Below are 19,842 nucleotides of genomic sequence, written 5' to 3' on the forward strand. Positions count from 1 at the left end.
CTTCACAATAGTGCAGCACGTGCTTAATTCGACTAATTCGGTATTGGAGGCAGTTCTTTGCAAGGCTTTAAAAATCTGTGGGACATTTCATTTCTTACCAGAGCCATGTCTTACCGATAGTTTGTGAGTGGTGGTTTTATTCTGAAAATATACACAGGAAGCGCTTCATTTTTGTTATTGCATGCTTGATAAGTGTTGTATTTACACATGGGGAGACAAGGGGCTCAGCATCCCGTCCTGCAGCGGACTGAACGGAGGATACTGAACCGACAGCATGTCCTGTCTCCATATCAGAGGGCTCTTTCTCACTCTGTGTTTGGCTCCAGCTGTGAGTGATTTACTTTAACTTCACTTTTGTGAAAGAAAAAAAAAAGATAAATGATTATTTTTGCCACGTAGAAAACTTGAAGCTCTCTTTTGCAGTAAATTAACGGAGTTGTTAGAAAAAAAACAACCATTGCGAGAAGTATTTATGAAAAAACTCAAACTGCAAACGACGGAAACAGATAGACCTATATGTCATCTTCTCCTGCTGTCTAGACCTGCAATTTGTTGATCACATTAATGACTTGTGGTAGACTATTCATTGAGACACACTGACGGACCTGCGTGTGTGCGTGAGAGTGCGCGAGCCCTGCATCTGTCTGCAGGCACCTGATATGCAGCTGTTTGGTTTTTCACACAGGTCCAAAATAATTTTGTGTTGCATCATAAAAGACACTACAGGAGTGTATCAGCAAACAGATCAGAGGTATTTGATCTATGTACTGAATTAGTGTAAATAGTGTAGGCCTAAAGTATAAACTAAGTGTTAACCATTGTGCACCATATTATATTAATTATTCTGTGTGTGTGTGTGTGTGTGTGTGTGTGTGTGTGTGTGTGTAAATCAGTTTGGTGAAGATTTACTGGATGTGTGGTGGATGTGTGTGCTGTGTACTGTATATACTGTGTATATATATATACACAGTATATACAGTATGTGGTGTAAGTAAATAAATGAATATATGGCAGAAATGCCAAAAATTCACTGGTTCCAGCTTCCATTCTGGTTCCAAATTTGATTATTTACTGGTTTTCTTAGTCTTCTGTTACAACAAACTGAATATTTTGGGGTTTTGGACAAAAAAAGAGCTTTGCATTGGTCACAATGGGCTCTGGGAAACTGTGATGGTCATTTTTTGGACATTTTATACACGAAAGATAAATCAGTTAATCAAGAAAATAGCCTACAGATTAACTGGTTTGGTAATTGGTTAAATGGTCATTATTTGCAACCTTAATTTACTGTTATTGTTGTCTGTGACCTGCTATTATTTTATCATTACCTTGTACTCAGTCATTTATATTTTGGAGATGGGTCTGTCTGTGTGTGAGGATGAGTGTAGGTTTTGGAACAAGTATGTAAAAGATAGTCTGGTAATACATGTGAGATGCAAGTATTTGAGTATGTTTAGATATTGCGTTTGTGCATTCAAATATAAAACATGTATTACTGGCAAGTGTATGTATGTATGCATATGAAGAGGGATGGGATATTAGCAAAGGAAATGTTAGATTTATTTAATTTAAATCCATGAAAATTTGAATGTTTCCCCTAGACTACCACACACACACATACAAATTGGAATATGTTACCTAGTGAATTCACTTTATTGAAATCAGAAAAAATTAAGGACTCTTGATTGCTGCTATTACCGCTTTATTTACTGTCTATAGTGTTCGTACAATTTGTCTTGGTCAGTCAACTGAAGAAGGAAGACAGGCAACAAACCGTACACATGTATGCACATTCACGTGCTGACACTCACAACAGCGTTTATTAATCAACAGCTCGCTAATTTCCATAACAGAATAGAAATATGAGACGCAAGCAAACAGGTGATATGATTATCAGCGTGGCAGAGAGAGAATGGGAACAGGGCAGAAACTCATCTCTGTGTACCAATTCATTCTATTCTCTTACACTGCTCAGGACTGCAGAGAATTATAATTAACTACCGGGGTCCATAAAACACACACACACACACACACACACACACACACACACACACACACACACACACATTTCAAAAGAACACACAGTCACTACAAACAAGACCAACAGTACATGACTGGTCTCTTTTGAATGTTCAGATATGATTGCATTTTTGCACCTTTGAGAGAAAAAGAAAATAAAAGAAAAGATGAAAATGATTTGTTCATCTTTTTTGGCTGCATGATGAACAATGTCTAAATATGCACCTTAGACTACTCTTATGAACTAAACCTGATTCACCTGATGGATTGTTTTATACGGTTGTATGTGTCAGTTTAAAAAATAGAGTTATGAGAAGATCAATACCACTCATGTCTGAACGATAAATATGAAGCTACTGTTACATCCAGCAGCCGGTTAGCTTAGCTTAGCATAAAACCTGGAAACAGAAGGAAATAAGTTGTAGTTTGACCTTAAAACCTTTAATTTGTCCTTTTTACACTGAATGGATAAAACAAACAAGATATAACGTGTAAATCACTGGGCTTTAGATTTACTAGTAGGCTGTTTCCAGTCTTTATGCTCGGTTAAGCTAACCAGTTGCTGGTTCCAGCTTCATATTTAGCATAAAGATATGAGAGTGGTATATCAATCTTCTCATCTAACTCTCAGCAAGAAAGCAAATAAGCATATTTCTCAAAATGTCAAACAATTCATTCGATATCTGAACTTCAGACACTGGCTGTGTTTGTGCTCTCTTTCTGATTGACTGAACATGTTTTATAATACTGTGCCACAGTACCGCTGCAGCAGTGTAAAAGTGCACCTCATTCGCTGCTGAAAATAGAAGGCAACATCTGCAAAGTGAGCCCAATCCAATGGCCCCTTTTTGGGTAGTTAGTGGATAATGGGCTTCACCTCTCAGAGAACATTTTTACAGCAGACTGCACGCTTACCTGGCAGTGTGAAGGGGCCTCTGGCTTTGCATTTAGTTTCATGGCTCATATTACCCAGACTTACCTTATGCAGCCCATCTCTTTATCTCTGTGTCTGTCTCTTAAATGCAGCATAGTGTCCGTCTTTATTCCATCATGCAGTTGAAATGCATGAGCACGTCAAGCGCCCTCGATGCTCATAGCCACCCCGTCTTGACTCTTGCTTTGTTCCTCACCCCCTTCCATTTAAAGCTTTACACGCTTCCTCTCAACTGCACACCATTCTTATGTAGAGTAAAATTTCTTGCATATGAATAGGGAAGCCATGCATGGTACATGACCCCCATCTGACATGCAGTGTACCATTTACCTGGTGCTTTTGTCTGGTGCACCTTATGACAACACAGCCACAGTTTAGCAGAGAACAATATGCTGCTGTATCTGCATACATGTTGAAGCACCCTTACTGCAAAACTCTGATTGTCTGAATTCAATTTCTCTGCAGGAGGCAATATAAAACGTTTTTTTCATGCGGCCCTCGCCTGCCTTTGAACAGGAAGAGCAGTAATTGCTGCGTAAATTGCACAATAACACCTCTCATTAGATTATTAGCATTGCATTAGGAACAAAGAGGACTGGCAGCAATTTGCTCAGGTTGCTTCCAACACAACCATTCCTCCTTGATGGACAGAGATGTGCTGCTGAGAGCATATTTGTTCCTACTTACCTAAAGAAAAATGGGGGAAAACATTTTTTTCTGTCCAACAACTGTCAGAAGGATTGTGTTCGAACTAGTTTTCTGCATTGTGTTTATTCTGTAGGTGTTTTTGACATAGTTACTAAAGTGGTTTGTTATTCCGCACAAACTCAAGCTCCAGCTTTTTTCTAAGAAGCCCGTTATTTGTGTGTGTGTGTGCCTGTGTGTGAGATGGTGAACAAGTTAGTAGTTAAGACACAAAATGAGGAGAAAGGGCTGCGGTGAGTGATTGCGTTGGAGTAACAGAAATTAAGAGTTTTGGTCCAAACCAATTTCACCTATGGCTATCTTTTTTCAAATATACCCTGACGAATTTCAAGGCGTAACATTATTCCTGATTGGATACACAGCATTTTGGGTTTAAATCCTTCAAAAGCTCTGGTTTTGCTTTTGATGAGAATCTTAAAGGCAGACTTTTTCTTGTAAGAGGCGCCTGTTCAACTTGATTGAATAAGAAGATTCGACATCTTATCTACATGTACGTCTGACACTTCATGGTAATATTTATCAGTGTGTGTTCCCTCAAAGAAATAAATGTGTTTAAATCTAAATCTGTATCCCTGTTTTTATAGTAAGGAAACTCGTGAATCCTCTTTATTATCTTCTTTTACTCTACTTTCATGATTAAAAATGATCTGTTCATTTTGGCATTTGATTCTCAATTCCCAAAGCGATTTTGACCTTGCTATTCACAGATGGTGCAACAACCCTGAAAGTCAACCCTGAGTTGGTCAGCAGGGTTGAATTCCAGTGTTTTTCTAATAACATCATACCCTCACTCAGTTCAAATAACGTGCAACATTTTGATAGTAAAAAGCTACGGTATATCTATGCAAGGCGTACTCAGTCGTGTCATTTCATAAAATGGCTCCAGGTGGGTTCGTAGGAGTGCAGATGTTGCTGTTTCCCCCCTCAGAGAAACTCATAGATCTGTTTAATGGAAATGTAACACACAACCAACGCATCCTATTGGATGACACTCAGAAAACTGGTGAGTGGGGGAAACCAGAGTTCTCCAGTGTTTGTGGTCCCAGAGGAATTTAGCTTCTGAAGATTCTTTTCATTAAGAGTTTAGTTGCACTTGTTTTCCCTCAGGTCTTTCAAAATGAGATGCAACTGAAAACGGAAAAGTCTGTGCAATAACAGAGATGGCTTTATTAAGGCAGTGTCTGTGACCTGTTGTGTTTTTGGAATGTGCATCTTTTAAAACCAAAAGAGAGACTCAAATAGCAGCCTCAAAATTACTCAGCAACGGGAAATTCAAAATGCATAACTCTCAAAATTGCTCAAAATTTTGAGAATGGATGGACATCATGATTAAATGTCTGCCTATAAGTACCTCCTTTTTTCTACTTTTGTCTTGTTTTTGTCTGCATGTGCTCAACTCTTCTTTTTATCACACACACACACGCACACACACACACACATTCCTGCTGACAACACATTGTGCCTTTCACTTCCTAGCCACTATAACTAGACAATGATAGGACTTGAAAAAAGAGCTTGTGCTTAAATTGAAAAAGCAACAACTATCTCTTCCATCTGTGATATATATTTTTTAACATATATTTTTTTTTTATGGCTTCCCCAGAATGACTGTGAATGAAATCAAATTATTATGTTTCTTTCCAAGTCAATAACAGCATCATTAAAGTCTAACAATAAACTTGGGGCTACAGTAATTAACATAAATGAATATTTTCCAACACGCTAGCAAATCTCATGTGTTTCACTTGCCTAAATAATAAAGATAAATAATCAAGGTACCATATGAAAGCAGATATTATATGATGCCAAAATGTATTGGTAAATTGAAAGGAGGAAGATAGACACTGTACTTTAAAAAAAAAGTTTACATTTTTATTAGGAGACACACACTGTTGCAGTATGTTGTCAAAGCTAACAAAACAAGACCCAGCCTGCTGCTCTGACCTTTACATTAAGGACCACTGAAGTTCACCTGCAGCATGAAATAAAATAAACAACACTTGAATTTAATCCAGTGTAGTTTATCCCATTCAAACGAGAAACTCCACTTCCCACCACCAACCTTCTCAGTAAGTACAGAGATATAATCTGTTTTATAGAATGTTTAAATCAAAGTTGGGATCTTAGATGTTTAGTGTATATAAATATATTAAGAATTAAATATATTACATTCCTTAACTGATTATCTATTAGGTGTGAATTCACTAGCAAGGACCATCAACAGGGTACGTTTAAATGATTTATTGACGAAATGAGATTGTGTGGGAGGCTTGGCTTGCTGTTCGCTTGGTCGGCTACTATGTGTTGGGGAAGCTTCGGTGGGGGATCTGCCGTAGCACCCTGGCACCCTGGCACCCCCCTTAAGGACCCTACAGTGAGAAGGAAGGAGAGGAGGAAAATGGAGAGAGAAATGGGGTCAGGGGGAGGGTGCAGAATATGAGAGTGAAGAGGAGGACATGGGTTAGGTAGGTATTTATGGAAATGCCAGAAGTGGCGTGGTTGAGGTGTGGTCCTGCTCCTGAAACTCTGCTAGATCGCTCCAACTAATCACATAAAGTCATAGTGACTTGATCATTTGTTAATGCTGAGCAACAGGAATTTATGATACATCCTGCATTAATTAATGCATTAAATGATCATGAGTCATGCATTGGTTAAGCGTTAGGTGTATGATTTGTACCCTTATTATAAGGTGTTACCATTTTTTTTCATACTTGAGAACTTGTGTCAATGTGAATGCACGCTCACCTCAGTTTTGACATTTCTAGCTGGCAACTGGCAGCATAATGTTGATTTGCTATGTGGGCTCAGTTGCAGTATGAAAGAATGTGAGTTTTTAAAAAAAAAAAAAGAGAGTCTAACACCAGTTTGCAAAACAGCAGTGGATGTTTTGAACCCGTCTTGCCACTTTGGCCCTTGCATGCCTGTCATCTGGAAACCCCTCACCACAAATGGACATTACCCATTCTGCCAAACACAAGCGTTCTATATTCATATCCATACTGTGCTTTAAAACCTTTGTAAGGAATGCATCTTTCAGGTAATGATCAAAACACATCCCTCTTTCTTTTTCTACAGCCCTCACTGTCGACAACAACATCCGGCCAATTCTGTACTGCATAATTAGCTGGCATAACACAGGAATGTTTGCACATTCTCACTGAAGTTGGATTATATTACCATATAACCTCTTTGTAACCTGTTTTATATAGCAACTATTCACTTGCTGAGACTGGCTAACAGGTTTATTATCACAATGCACCTCTTCCCATGTTACCCTCCAACATCCACCTCACATCGGTCCTTCTCAGAAACCAGATGTTCTTATTTGTTTTAGTCTGAGAACAATGTCAGTCAAATGCAAATCCAGTTATTGTGTTTTTATTTGACAGCAGGACATGGAGAGATGCAGGGGCACACCAACAGAGGAATCTCTGATTGGCACTAAATGGATGGAGCGTAGAGTTGTTGGAGGCCAAGACAATCATCTGTGTCCTTAGGGACAAACTCATTTAATGAATTTTCCGAGCTCCCCCTCTGTGTGCGCTATATTGAAAGATAATTTTGCTTAATGCCACCAATTGAAATAGGTGTGTTTTGCCAAAAGGTTACTATTTTGGTAGGGAAGCATTTCCTGCTAAAGGGAGGGCATGAATGAGTCACTGCCCTTTAAAAATTGACATGCATTTTCTTTCATTCACATGAAATTCCTTTTTCATGTAATTACAGAATGAGTGGCCACTGTGTCCCCTGCTTGAATGTCTGTATATATCTAATAGAGCATCCCTTCCTTCTATTCTTCCTTCTTTCCTACTTCTAGGCTTTGTCGAGCCTGCACCCTGAATGTGAGTTCATATTTCAGCTGGAGAAAGAGGAGCGTAATTGCCTTCAGTACATTGCAGAGCAGGGCAACAGAAGCACAGAAGGTGTGTTTTACATTTTAAAATCACCCTGCAGCAGTAGCTCATATAAATTCAAGCGTGGCTGTAGTTGTGATATGAAATATACTGCAAATGTTCACACTAAGTACAAGAGTCTAAGGTGGAATAAATGCTTCACAGAGAATCATCAGTTGTCCGGGCAGATTCTTGATGGCATCCCAACTGCAGAATGAAAACGCACTGCATGATCTATCAGTGTGATGCATCTGTAGAGGAGACCATTAAGGATAGTTACATAAGGATTTATGTATGTAATCTAGCTCAAGATAAAGGTCTTTGTTGGAGATCTACAGTACTTTCTCATTCTTGTCTTAATACAATTTACACAGAGGTGGATGTTATGGCTTTGAAGAATGTTGTTGGGGGTATTGTGCATGATACACCCCATTTACCTCTACTGTATCTCCATGAGTATATATTTAAACTGCATTTCGGGCAGTGGTGTATGACTGTGTGTTTATGGAATCTCTCTTCTGATGAACTACCCTGATAGACTCATACTTACCTTTTTTTTTTAACATTCTTTCTCCTCCTTAATCTCCTCCGAAAAGGTTGTCCGCCATTCTGGGACGCAGTCGTCTGCTGGCCTCATGCAGTCGTTGGGGAAACCGTCCACAGAGCTTGTCCTATGGTCTTCTCCCTCTTCAGAAACAACACAGGTGACTAAAGGATTACATGGTGAAAGAGGGGGTGAGTGGGGTGTTCAGGCTGAGATAATGATGTTCACCTCTGGGTCAAAATTAAGTTAAATTGTTGTTCTGATGAAAGCAAAGGGTGATTTTGAGCCTGATTATTTCATAAGGTATGTTTATTTATTTATTCATTCAGTCATTAATTTGGTCATTTGTTTTTTTTTTATGATTTGTTAATTAGAATCATGTCAGCTCTTTTCTCAGTCTTGCTAGATTCTCACAGGAGACTGCAATCAAAGTGTGTTTTCTTAACAAGTAAATTAGCAGGTTTGGGAGTGTACGCAGAGAGAGAAACCCATATAAATGTCTTATAAAATGAGCGAACAAGAAATACCTTGGCATTAAGTGTCTATGAAGATATTCAACAGTGTCTAAACAAGAATAAGAGTCTACAGCCACAGTAGCAGCCCTATGATGCTGCATTTACTATAGGCACAGTGGTGCTTTGAGCTAAAAGCTAATGCTGCGATAATGTCATATTGGATGGATGGTAGAGATGGTAAAGATTCCCATCTTAATGATTTGTGAGCGGTCACCGTCATCTGACAGTTCAACAAGGTTGTATAATCGCAGAGTTGGTTGAGTAAGGGTTAAAAATACAATACATTGACAAAATTACAATATATCCATTAAATTTGGGTTTAATTACATGGAACGACGGACCGTGGCTGACATTAGGCATCCATATTTGTTTGGTTTTCAGGCACTTCCGTATTATTAAGCTCCAAGATATCTGACTTGGAGCTTAATAATACGGAAGTGCCTGAAAAGTCCAACTTTCGTAATTACGACTTGGAAGTTGACGTGAACGCTATTTACAAGTTGTAAACTCAGAATTACGATAACAATGACATGAATGTGGCATGTTAAACAGTTAAGGGATTGCCAAAAGTATTACAATTCATCCTGAGGGGAACATGAACCCTTGTACCAAATCTCATGGCAATTCATCCAATAGTAGCCGAGACATTTCACTTAAAATCATAAATGTCAACTTCGTGGTGGCACTAGGGATAAACTCAGGAGATCATCAAAGTTATTAGGATATATCGTCTGAGAACCATGAATGTCTGTTCAAATGTTTGTGCCAATCCATCTAGTAGTTGTTCCGATATTTCACAGGAAAAGTGAAAACTTTGACCTGCCGGTGACGCTAATGGAAAAGTCAGTGAATCACCAAAGTCATTAGAATTCATCTTCTAGGCACCATGGATATCTGTACTAAATTTCAAGACAATCCATCTATTTGTTGTTGAGATATTTCATTCACCACAGTAGTGGACAGACCGACCGACCAACATTCAACACCATTCCGTCCCACCAGCGTGGCTAAAAACACGTTAAACATGTTATGTGAATATCTCTTTCTCTTGACATGCTAGTGAATCTAATATGAAGATGATCTCGTCATGGTTGACATTTTGATCTCTTTTCACCTTAGGTTCAGTTAGCCGTAACTGCACAAGTGGAGGTTGGTCCAGACCTTTACCACCGTACCACATCGCCTGCAGTGTGGATGATGACATTCCCGAGGTTAGAATTGCTGGGGTGAGGCCGATAAAGAGGTCAGCCTGGGGAATGGGAAACTCCAGATTGAGAGCGCAGAGGTCAGGGTGAAGGAAGAGAATCAGAAACAGGAGGAACAAGGAGACATCCAACAGGAAAAGGGAAAAGAACCAACAGAAACAGGAGGACTAATACAGAAGGAGAACACACCCGTTTCAACTTCAGAAATCAACAGACCAAACAAGCTAAATAAGAAAAGAAAAATGTGACACATTACAAGAGGTTCTTGTCATAATTTTAGTGCAGTCTATCAGACTGTAATGAAGTGAAACTGATGCCCACAAAGCTACTTTTGTTTCTTTTTGAGATTCGAGTATACATGCTTACTGGCTCGCTGCCTCTCAAGAGCAGAAAAAAAAATCTGTTCAAACATAAATGTGCCTCATGTGAAAATACTTTTGCAAGGCAGCAAGTGAATCGAATGTCACCCATCAGTTAATAGCTGAAATTATCTTTTTTCACAAAGAGAGAATGGTGCTTTATTGTACTGAACAGTGTTTTTTGAGGATAATTATGAGAAAACTACTTTTGGTGCTATGCAGAGCATCTTTTTTCTTGAGTTTAATAAAACCTTTTAAGTCTTCCAATAGCAGGGGTGGAAAGCCACTAATTACAAATTCTAATCTTACTGTAATTAAGTAGCTTTTTCATGTACTTTTTTGAGTCGATTCTGTAGTCTCCTTAGTCCAGTCATACTGCCATTAGACTCAGAATATGGAAAAAGCTTTCTTGCAGTAATGCTGCTGTCATCTCTTCTCTACAGTTGAGGCTCAAGCTTGTCTGCAATTTGGTCTCATTTTGAGACATTACATTCATTTTATAGCCTGAGCTAGTGTTTGAGTATAATGTCATTTTATATAAAATCTTCTTTCTTGTCTTGCTTTCAGGCAGAGCAGTCATACTTTGCCACAGTGAAGGTGATATACACCATCGGCTACAGCATCTCTCTAGTGGTGCTGGCTGTTGCTGTGTTGATCCTGCTGCTCCTCAGGTAAGAATAGATTTCTTATTCCATTTTTCATCAGAAACTGATCAAACTTAAGGCCCATTAATTTACCCCAGAGAGCCAAGCAATAGCAACCACAGCAATATTGTTATGCCATAAACAAAAAAGATGATTCCAAGGCACTCTTAGTCCTAGGTATATTAAAAAGCCTTTATAATGGCTGACTCTCACCAGTTTTGGGTCTTTGTCAAGGTCCTGTGCTGTGTTTGAAATGTGATAGTACTCACACTGTACACTTGACACTTGTAGCTTTGCCACATTTAAAATTATGTCCTAGTGTAGTTTATTAAAGGAATGTTTTTAGGCATTTTGGGAAATATGCTTGCACTTTCTTGTCAAGAGTTAGAAGAGAAGATCGATACCACTTTTATGTTTGTACACTGAATATGAAGCAAGAGCGTACAGACATAAGAGAGGTATCATCTAACTCTTGCCAAGAACGTAAACAAGCGTGTTTCCCAAAATGTCGTGCTTACTTGTCGTAGGAAGAGGAGTAATGCTGTTGTATGAAGTCATTTTAAAGCCATTGACCCTGAAACCCAAAATAAAAAAATACAATCAAAATAGTCATGAAATCAGTTGTCATGGTGTTATGCAAAAAATACCAGAATTTTCCCTCTTGTAATCCCTTTTGAGAGGGTCATACCTCTCAGTTCCAGTTTTTCCTTTCGCATTTTTTTCCTTTCGTACTTTTTGGCCCTAAACTGACATCATACTGTGTCAACTGTCAAAAACCATGGAAACGAAGGAATTATAGCTAATAGTTAAAGTGTAACAATGTAGCACAAGTAAAGCAGAGTTTATTTTGATTATCTGGCTGACTTGTAGTCTAATCAAACCATCTGGCTTTGATATTTTGTGTGCATTAGACAACACTACAATATATTAATTGCGTGAATTGCCTGATTTTTCAACAGGAGGCTGCGTTGTGCCAGGAACTTCATTCACATCCAGCTCTTCATCACGTTTATCCTGAAAGCTGTGGCGGTGTTCATAAAGGATGCTACTCTGTTCTCAAATGACGACACCAACCACTGCACTCTTTCCACAGTAAGATAATGACGATCAGGGCAAGAGGTTCTTGGTTGTATTAAAAAATTCCTATGGGGAAATTTTCCCTGTTCTCATACTCTTCTCTCTTACTAATCTCTCCTAATGATTAACGATGTCCTTCTTTTCCTTTCTTCTGTCCAGTTTGCCTGTAAGGCCTCTGTGGTCTTCTGTCACTACTGTGTAATGGCCAATTTTTTCTGGCTCCTGGTGGAGGCGCTCTATCTCAATTCCCTGCTGCTTTCATCCTTTTATTACAGCCGTCGATGCCTCTGGGGCTTCAGCCTGTTGGGATGGGGTGAGAAACCTTGACATGCAGTTTCCCTGACATTTGTTATGCTGAGCTGCAGAGTTTGGTTCCAAAATGAGATATCCCATGTTTGAAATACAGTATCCTATATGATACTTGCTTTTACAAATAAAGTGTGGTTCTTCTTAAACATTAGTAGATGATAAATTCAACAATTACAAAATGAGGGGACTTAAAAAGGTTCATTTATATGTTACAGATACTTGAGTTTTCATATCTGTATCAAATGTATGTTGGCTCAAGGTGAGTTATACTTTAATATAAATTAGAGGAAGAAAAAAGTCAGATACATTTTTTTTATCTGACCATTAGTTTCATGCTAAAGTCGGCAAGTTAAACAGTTCTCAATGCAAATTGCCTGAAAAGTTTGTGAGTGCACTGAAGTCCACATTGGTTTGTGTGGGCCAAGGTACCGCTGTTTATTCTGTTTATACAGCCAGTACATTATGTGCAGAATGAGTTTCTGCTTTTTTGATCTTAGTGTTTTTTATCAATATCCCTATAATTTGATGGTTCAGAGACTGTTTGTGCACTCTTCTTGGAGTGCACAAATACTTGCACTGTATGATTTGCAGTTTCCAGTCCATCTAACTTGCATGTTGTTTTGGAATAGATTGCATTTGGTTGCAAATATTAAGCTTTTCTTAATTATTATCAATTCACATGCCAGGTTCCTTGATTTTTCAATCTTCAAATGAGTGTAGCACACTGAATTAAATGAGGAGTTTTGTTAATATGTAATATGAGGTTACCCACAGGAATGCTGCTATGACTTGGGCCGTCATTCCTTTGTATTATAAAAGTCAGATCAGCAGCTTTTGACATTTACTTGATGTCTCCACAGGGTCACTGACTGACGAATTAGAAATTTTGAACTTTAATTAATTCCAAATAGCGTATATATTTTTAAATTCCAAACATAGTGCCAAAATATATCACACCTGCCACTCTCATCAATATCATGTAATGGGGCCTTGATGACCATTTGAGGACCAAACTGTATTTTTTAAACACTGAGACACAATGGAAGATTCATCATCCTCCAAAATCAGTAGAGATTTCAAACCGATTGAGCTGAACAGATATTTTGTTACAGTTCTGTGTTACAAAGGAGATTCACAGCTATCTTTAGGGACAACACAAGGCAGACAGACTGCCATTGGCCAACATCCCCAACTTATTACTTAAATACAGCCAGAAACTCTCCTGGCTCAGTGGCATCAGCTGTAATTACCAAACAAACTGAATTAAAGTTTACACCCCTGTGGTGGTCACTACTAATGTATTAGATTATGTTTGTGGGTTGAATGTTTCTTCAAAAAATGTTCAAGTTGATTTCTTAGGACTCATGTGTGATTAAATGAAAGGGGTCACTGCCACTTAACTTGCCAACTACAATGAATACAGAGGAATTTGTCCCAGTGGTAGTAAGGCTGTGATGTAAATGTGAAGTGCATAAAGCCTATTAAAATATTCCATTTACTTTGAGTTCTTGCTGAACAGATCAATGCAGATATTAGAAAAGTTGACATTCAGCCAACAGGTTCACGTATTGATAACTGTCTAATTATGATTCAACCAACTGTGTATTGATTGTGTCTCACTGACATTAGTTTTGGTTTTCTGCCGTTCCACAGGTGTACCTGTGCTCTTCATCGTCCTGTGGATTGGATCCAGGGTGTATTTTGAAGACACAGAGTTTGTATAAACTTCCACTACCACTTCCATCTCCACAAGCATGATTATTTCTTATATACATTTACAGCACACTGCAACAGACATAATGACCAATATTGTAATCAGAAGTACAGTAAGGGCCACTGTATAGCACTTGAGCATTTTCATTATTATTTTATGATATACAGTATAGGTTTTTGATGAAGAAATACACCCTTAAGAGGGAAGGTGAGAGTATACTTCTTTTTTATGTACTTAACCTTTTAAACAAATGTGTAATTTGCACTCACTTTTTTGTACTCTTTAATATGCTTTGCTTGATATTTAATTTATGGTCAACTGAACTCATTGTACATCACTCCTTAAAAGAACTTCTGCAGACTGACTAAAGTGCACAAATTTCAAAATGTCTTCCTATATAGATGTTGGGACATCAACGAGGACTCGCCCTATTGGTGGATCATCAAGGGACCAATTGTTGTGTCTATAGTGGTAAATGCTCCCATTGTGCTGAAACAAAACAAAGATGGTCTGTTAATTATGCACCTAGCAGATTACAGATTGTTATGCAGATGATTTGTTTGCTTTCTTTTCAGAGATGGTTTCTGAGAAATTATTTGAAAAAACCTCTTTTGTGCACATTAGAATAGAGTGCCAAAAACTGCCCTCACACCCGTCTTTTTTAATTACACACGTGGCTGCCCATATTGTTGTCATGACATTGAGTAATCACATCGTTGTAAGTGACATTTGGTACAGTACCTGTCAAGGCTTTATCCCTTTAAAGCTGAAATTATATTTTCTTAATATTTTCTTAATACTTTTCCATTCTTGCTTTTTCTATCAACAGGTCAACTTTATGCTCTTCATGAACATCATCAGAATCCTGATACAGAAGCTCAATCCTCGGCTGATCCAGTTCAATAATGCTTCACAGTACAGGTAATCCTGCAGACACAGTTGTAGACACAGTATGAGTGGCTGAACTCTGCAGTGATACAGCATCTCCAGCTTAAGTTATTAATGCATTTTGAATGCAGAAATACCTGAAGAAGAAGTATTTTTTAAACAGATATGGTCATTTGTAGGCATTCTTTAGGTTTAAGATTTGCTTGAGATTTAGCTTTCATCTTTTCCTCTCGCACTCTTGGTTTTTCACAGCTGTGTCTTTGTAACTTCTTACCTTGAACTGAAAATTTTTCACTCTCTTTTCACTCTCTCTGATGCTTTTTCATCCTGATAAGTAGACATTTTGATGCAGGGAAAGATGCAAGTTGCATGAACACTGCTGATAAACCACAGAAGGCAATTTAGGCAATAATTTATTCAGTAACTACTGAACCTCAAACTAGTCAGTCTGGCCATGTCTACCTTTCCACTTCCCAAGAGGCTTATCAGAATTTCTAATTGAACTAGGCTCACTAATTGGCTGAAAGTGTTCATGGACATCATGCATATCCAGATCTTATAAAAGACGTACCAAAGATAAGTTAAGTGATTGACTTAATTGCACCAGCTAAATTAATATGATCCCCTACACATAAAAAACATTACCCCTGCACTCACACTATCCTCACTTTGACTCATGCACCTGCTGCTGCCTTTCCACTCATAAACAAAAGCCTTGCACAAACTGACGCACACACACAAGTATCCTCTTGATTGACGAGCAGCATTCAGATAAGACATGCACTAAATGACTCCCTGAGGTGACTTCACCTCCTGCATCTTGTGTCTTTTCTTCTGTGCAACAGACGCCTGACCAAGTCCACTCTCCTCCTTATCCCTTTGTTTGGTACTCACTACATGTTCTTCAATTTTCTGCCCGACTACTTCAATGTTAACCTGCGCCTCTGTATCGAGCTCTGCATTGGATCCTTCCAGGTACATGCCTGTATAAACACTGAATATTCTGACAGCAATATATAGTACATGCTGAAATACTCTGAAAACACACACACACACTCCAAACCATACCCAAGATTGTATCTCTTTAGAGTAGCGTATCTAATAATAAACCCTCATTGTTTGTCTGATCAGTGGACATGGGAGTGAGTCTTATCTATCAAAATAAGTGCATGCTAATTTAGACAATATCTTGAGTAGATTAATTCTTCACAATACTAGTCTAGAATTGAAATTAATTTAGATAATTGGATTTGCTTTGCTTTCTGCACCTTTATACATATTCCATGCAGTAATGAGAGTTGTATTTATAATAATTTATGCGTTGAATACGCTTTTCAAGGTAATGACATTTCAACTTGAAATTCTCTTTTCCCCTAGACAACTTATGTAAAGAAGGCTGAGTGTCTTCAGCCATATTAGCAGCTCTGTCAGGCTGTACTTACAAAGAGCAGGGCTTTGAGCTAAATGCTAAGGTCTGCATGCTAACATGCCCACAATGACATGCTACAGTAACATGCTGAAATTTAGCAGTGATTACCAGTTCACTATCTTAGTTTAGTATGTTAGCATGCTAACATTTGCTAATTTGCACTAAACACAAAGGTTGATGAGGCTGATGGGAATGTCATTAGTTTTGCAGATATCTGGTCATAAACCAAATGGACAAACTGCAATTTTGACCTGATGATGGCGCTAGAGTAAAACTCAGGGGATCACCAAAGTGAAAACAATTCATCCTGAGGGGGACACGAATGTGTGTCATGGCAATCCATCCAATGATCTGTTGATAATTCAAATTAATGAGGCACAGAAGTGTGAAATAAGCATGGAACATAATAGTAACAAAAGTGCCTAAATAGCTGTAACACAGGCTTTGTGTATAAAAGAGTACGACCAATTTTATTCTGCATGTTTTAGTGTAAAGATAAAAGGAAGGGCAGCAGAGTTTACAGCCTTCTTTAGATTATACATGGTTTACGGCAGTGTATTATTGAGATATATATTCAAACCATTAATTATTCCTCGTTTGCTGGATGTGTGAGCGAAACATAATAGATTTTCCTGACCCACTTTTTATTCTCGTTCTTCAGCCTCTTCTTCATCAGTTCTCATTTGTGTCTGACATTTAAGCTATCTTCACATGAGCAACCTTTTAACAATGCGGACTAGTCCTAAATGTTAATGATTAAAACTATCTCTCTTACAGGGGCTTCTTGTAGCAATTCTCTATTGCTTTCTTAATCAAGAGGTCAGTACAAGTCACGACTCTCTCAAGCATTTATTTTAACATGTTCAACAAATCACACAGATAATCTACAGCTCTGTTGCATATTAACCTGTGTACCCAGATCATATGTCAGTGACAGGTGAGTGGTTTAGAGTTTTCAGGGCTTAAAATGCCCCTTACTGCACTTATGTAACCACCAAGACTAATGTGAGGCCGACCGCACACAGTCTGAGGGCAACACCAGTCTGTGTTTAATACTCAGTACACAATAAAACAATCAAACTCAAGTTCATCTATATAACATGATGCGAGGCGCTGGTAGGCAGATTTTGTTACCTTTGAACAGAGCCAGGTTAGCTGTTTCCCCAGTCTTTGTGCTAAGCTAAACTAAACAGCTGCTGGCTGTGGCCTTATATTTAACGGAAAGATATGAGAGTGGTGTCGATATTCTCATCTAACTCTCCACAAGTATCTGCTTTAAGTATATTATATTGCAGCATTGCATAAACATATTACACAAGATAATTTTTTATCATAGACCAATTACATTTAAACAAAAATATACAGAATGTGGTATATGAGTTGTAACAGCCTCATCTTAATAGTTTGCAAACAGCCAAATCCTGCATTTGTGTGTGTGTGTGTGTGTGTGTGTGTGTGTTTGACAGGTCCAGAAAGAGGTCCACATGCAGTGGCTGAGGTGGCAGGAGCGGAGCTATGGTGTGGTGTCACCTGCTGCAAAGGGCAGCCAGATGGACACACCCTTCTAGTGGTGTCCTGACATGCCTTCACCCTCTTCCTATAGGTCTTCTGCTAACAACATGAACATTCACAGAGGATTGCTTCTGTGCACATCATCGTCACTAATGGGCTGTACAGTACACACCAGTGGTTGTCGGTCATGCACCACTGAAGCCTGAGTCTGTAAAGTTTTCATTCCAAACTCTACGACAGACTGTTTTACTGGCTGCACTCCTTCAGCCAGAATTGAGGAACTGAGATGAACTTTCCAACGGAGAATGATTCTGAAATCTCATGACATTTTACACACACATTTCAAGACAGATCCTGCCAATCTCATATGCATATCCCATAGGACACTGTGGCAACAACTTTAGAAAGATCAGCTTCAAGATTTCCTTTGAGGCCTCACTGGTCAAATTAAAATATGATAATTTAGCTGAGTTGTAAGCTTAGCCTAACGAACCATCAATTAGCAAGTACATTTATTTTACCTGATATAAAAAACAACACGCTAACTTGTCAAGTGTACATTTTAATATACTCACTATGTACACACTCAAGTCAGATACAGTATATTGAAACTTGATATCATTTATCACCGATGCTGTAGTGCAGCCTGTAGAATATGTGACATTCCAGACTTTTTGTTATGGAGCTGTAGCCAAGTGACTCACAAATGAGACATCACTCAGCTGACTCACATGACAATTCTTTCATATTATTGGTTGGTATCATAATATTATATTACACAATCCATATTATATTATTCATATTATCTCAGACTGTGGGAAGCACTGATTGATCGTTATGACTTGCTCAGCACATGGGGAACTGTAATGTTGTGGGGTGCAGCTTAATGAATGAATATCTTAAAGTCTACTCATGCTAAGCAGTGACATTAGCTGCTACAGTGTGTGAGAGTTTTTTTGTGGAATGAAAACCTGCACACTCTTGAACGTCAATGGCACACGGTTGGAAACCACTTCACTGTATACTTTAAAGGTTAAAACCAATGCAGCGTGTTGTGTTCTGTCATGTCATGTGGTCGACTCCACCAGTATTAAGGAAATCTCTGCATCTCCACTGCCATCTGTGATTCAGCAAACTTTATCATGGTAATAATTCTAAATTGTTTTAATATCAGTATATAACTTTACCTGTTAATGTATCATACAGTGCTTTCACCTGCATGGTTATATAAAGAATGGACAAAACGGGATATATGATTCTCATAATTACCATATTTGTGTTAGATCTCTTTTTGTGAGAAATTTGGATTAGTGTTTGTATTATTTGTGTTATAACTTCATAGAACTATTTCAGCAAGATAAAGGATCATGCAAAATATTGTCCACAATCCTCTTGTCACAATGAAGTTTCTTTTATGTAAATGAAACATTTGCCTTAAACTGAATGTGTAAACTAGTCCCTGTCAGTTAGTCACTTTTCTCTGTTGCATTTGGATGTTGCTACTTCTCTTGTGCCTCTTTCTGTGATGTTTTAATGCCTTATGAGAGTAACAGGTTCCTGCAAGTTCTGCTTCATTATGGCTCTCTGCAACCTCTTTCACAAAATGAAGATATCATCAACTGGCAGCTACACAATGTCAAATCAGTGATAAAAGATAAAGCCAGGAAAGTCTTTGTGGCTACATCTAATACAAATACAATCTTGATACAATATGTGCTGATGCTATAACTGTATGTCATTATAAATAAAGGAATTTTAGAGCAAAAACACTGTTCATAACTTCAATGCTGAGGTAGCATATATGTCATTCATAAAAACAGTAGTAGTAAAGTATTTTGTAAGATGTCTCTTTTTGCTTCATAGGGAAAACCTTAATAAATGTTATGCTTTAAAGCTAACATTTTACTAGTAGGATGAGAACAGACTCAATTAAGAAGGGAGACATCTACTGTAGAGTTTACAATATGTTTAATACTTTTACAATTTTTTAAAGAAGTGTAGAATATTCAATCAGGAAGCCCAATTGGGAAAAGACCTTCTTATGACTTTACTCTAAACTTCCTAAAGGAAAGTTCCACCCAAAGATGAAGAT

At 38.2% G+C, this 19,842-nt stretch overlaps 1 protein-coding gene across 1 annotated transcript; it reads left to right on the forward strand.

The window, feature by feature from the left end:
• The first annotated feature begins 221 nt into the window (after positions 1 to 221).
• Positions 222 to 19,494, forward strand: ghrhrl (growth hormone releasing hormone receptor, like). The gene is made up of 13 exons (XM_044198846.1): positions 222 to 328; positions 7,479 to 7,584; positions 8,151 to 8,258; positions 9,733 to 9,824; positions 10,745 to 10,848; positions 11,781 to 11,913; positions 12,058 to 12,211; positions 13,861 to 13,921; positions 14,323 to 14,392; positions 14,751 to 14,842; positions 15,655 to 15,784; positions 17,016 to 17,057; positions 17,705 to 19,494. Exons 1-13 carry the CDS (start codon positions 275 to 277, stop codon positions 17,804 to 17,806), a joined length of 1,248 nt encoding a protein of 415 aa, XP_044054781.1. The 5' UTR covers positions 222 to 274; the 3' UTR covers positions 17,807 to 19,494.
• Positions 19,495 to 19,842: the final 348 nt, after the last annotated feature.

This window comes from Siniperca chuatsi, linkage group LG6 (assembly GCF_020085105.1).
Source record: "Siniperca chuatsi isolate FFG_IHB_CAS linkage group LG6, ASM2008510v1, whole genome shotgun sequence".
Lineage (NCBI taxonomy): Eukaryota > Metazoa > Chordata > Actinopteri > Centrarchiformes > Sinipercidae > Siniperca > Siniperca chuatsi.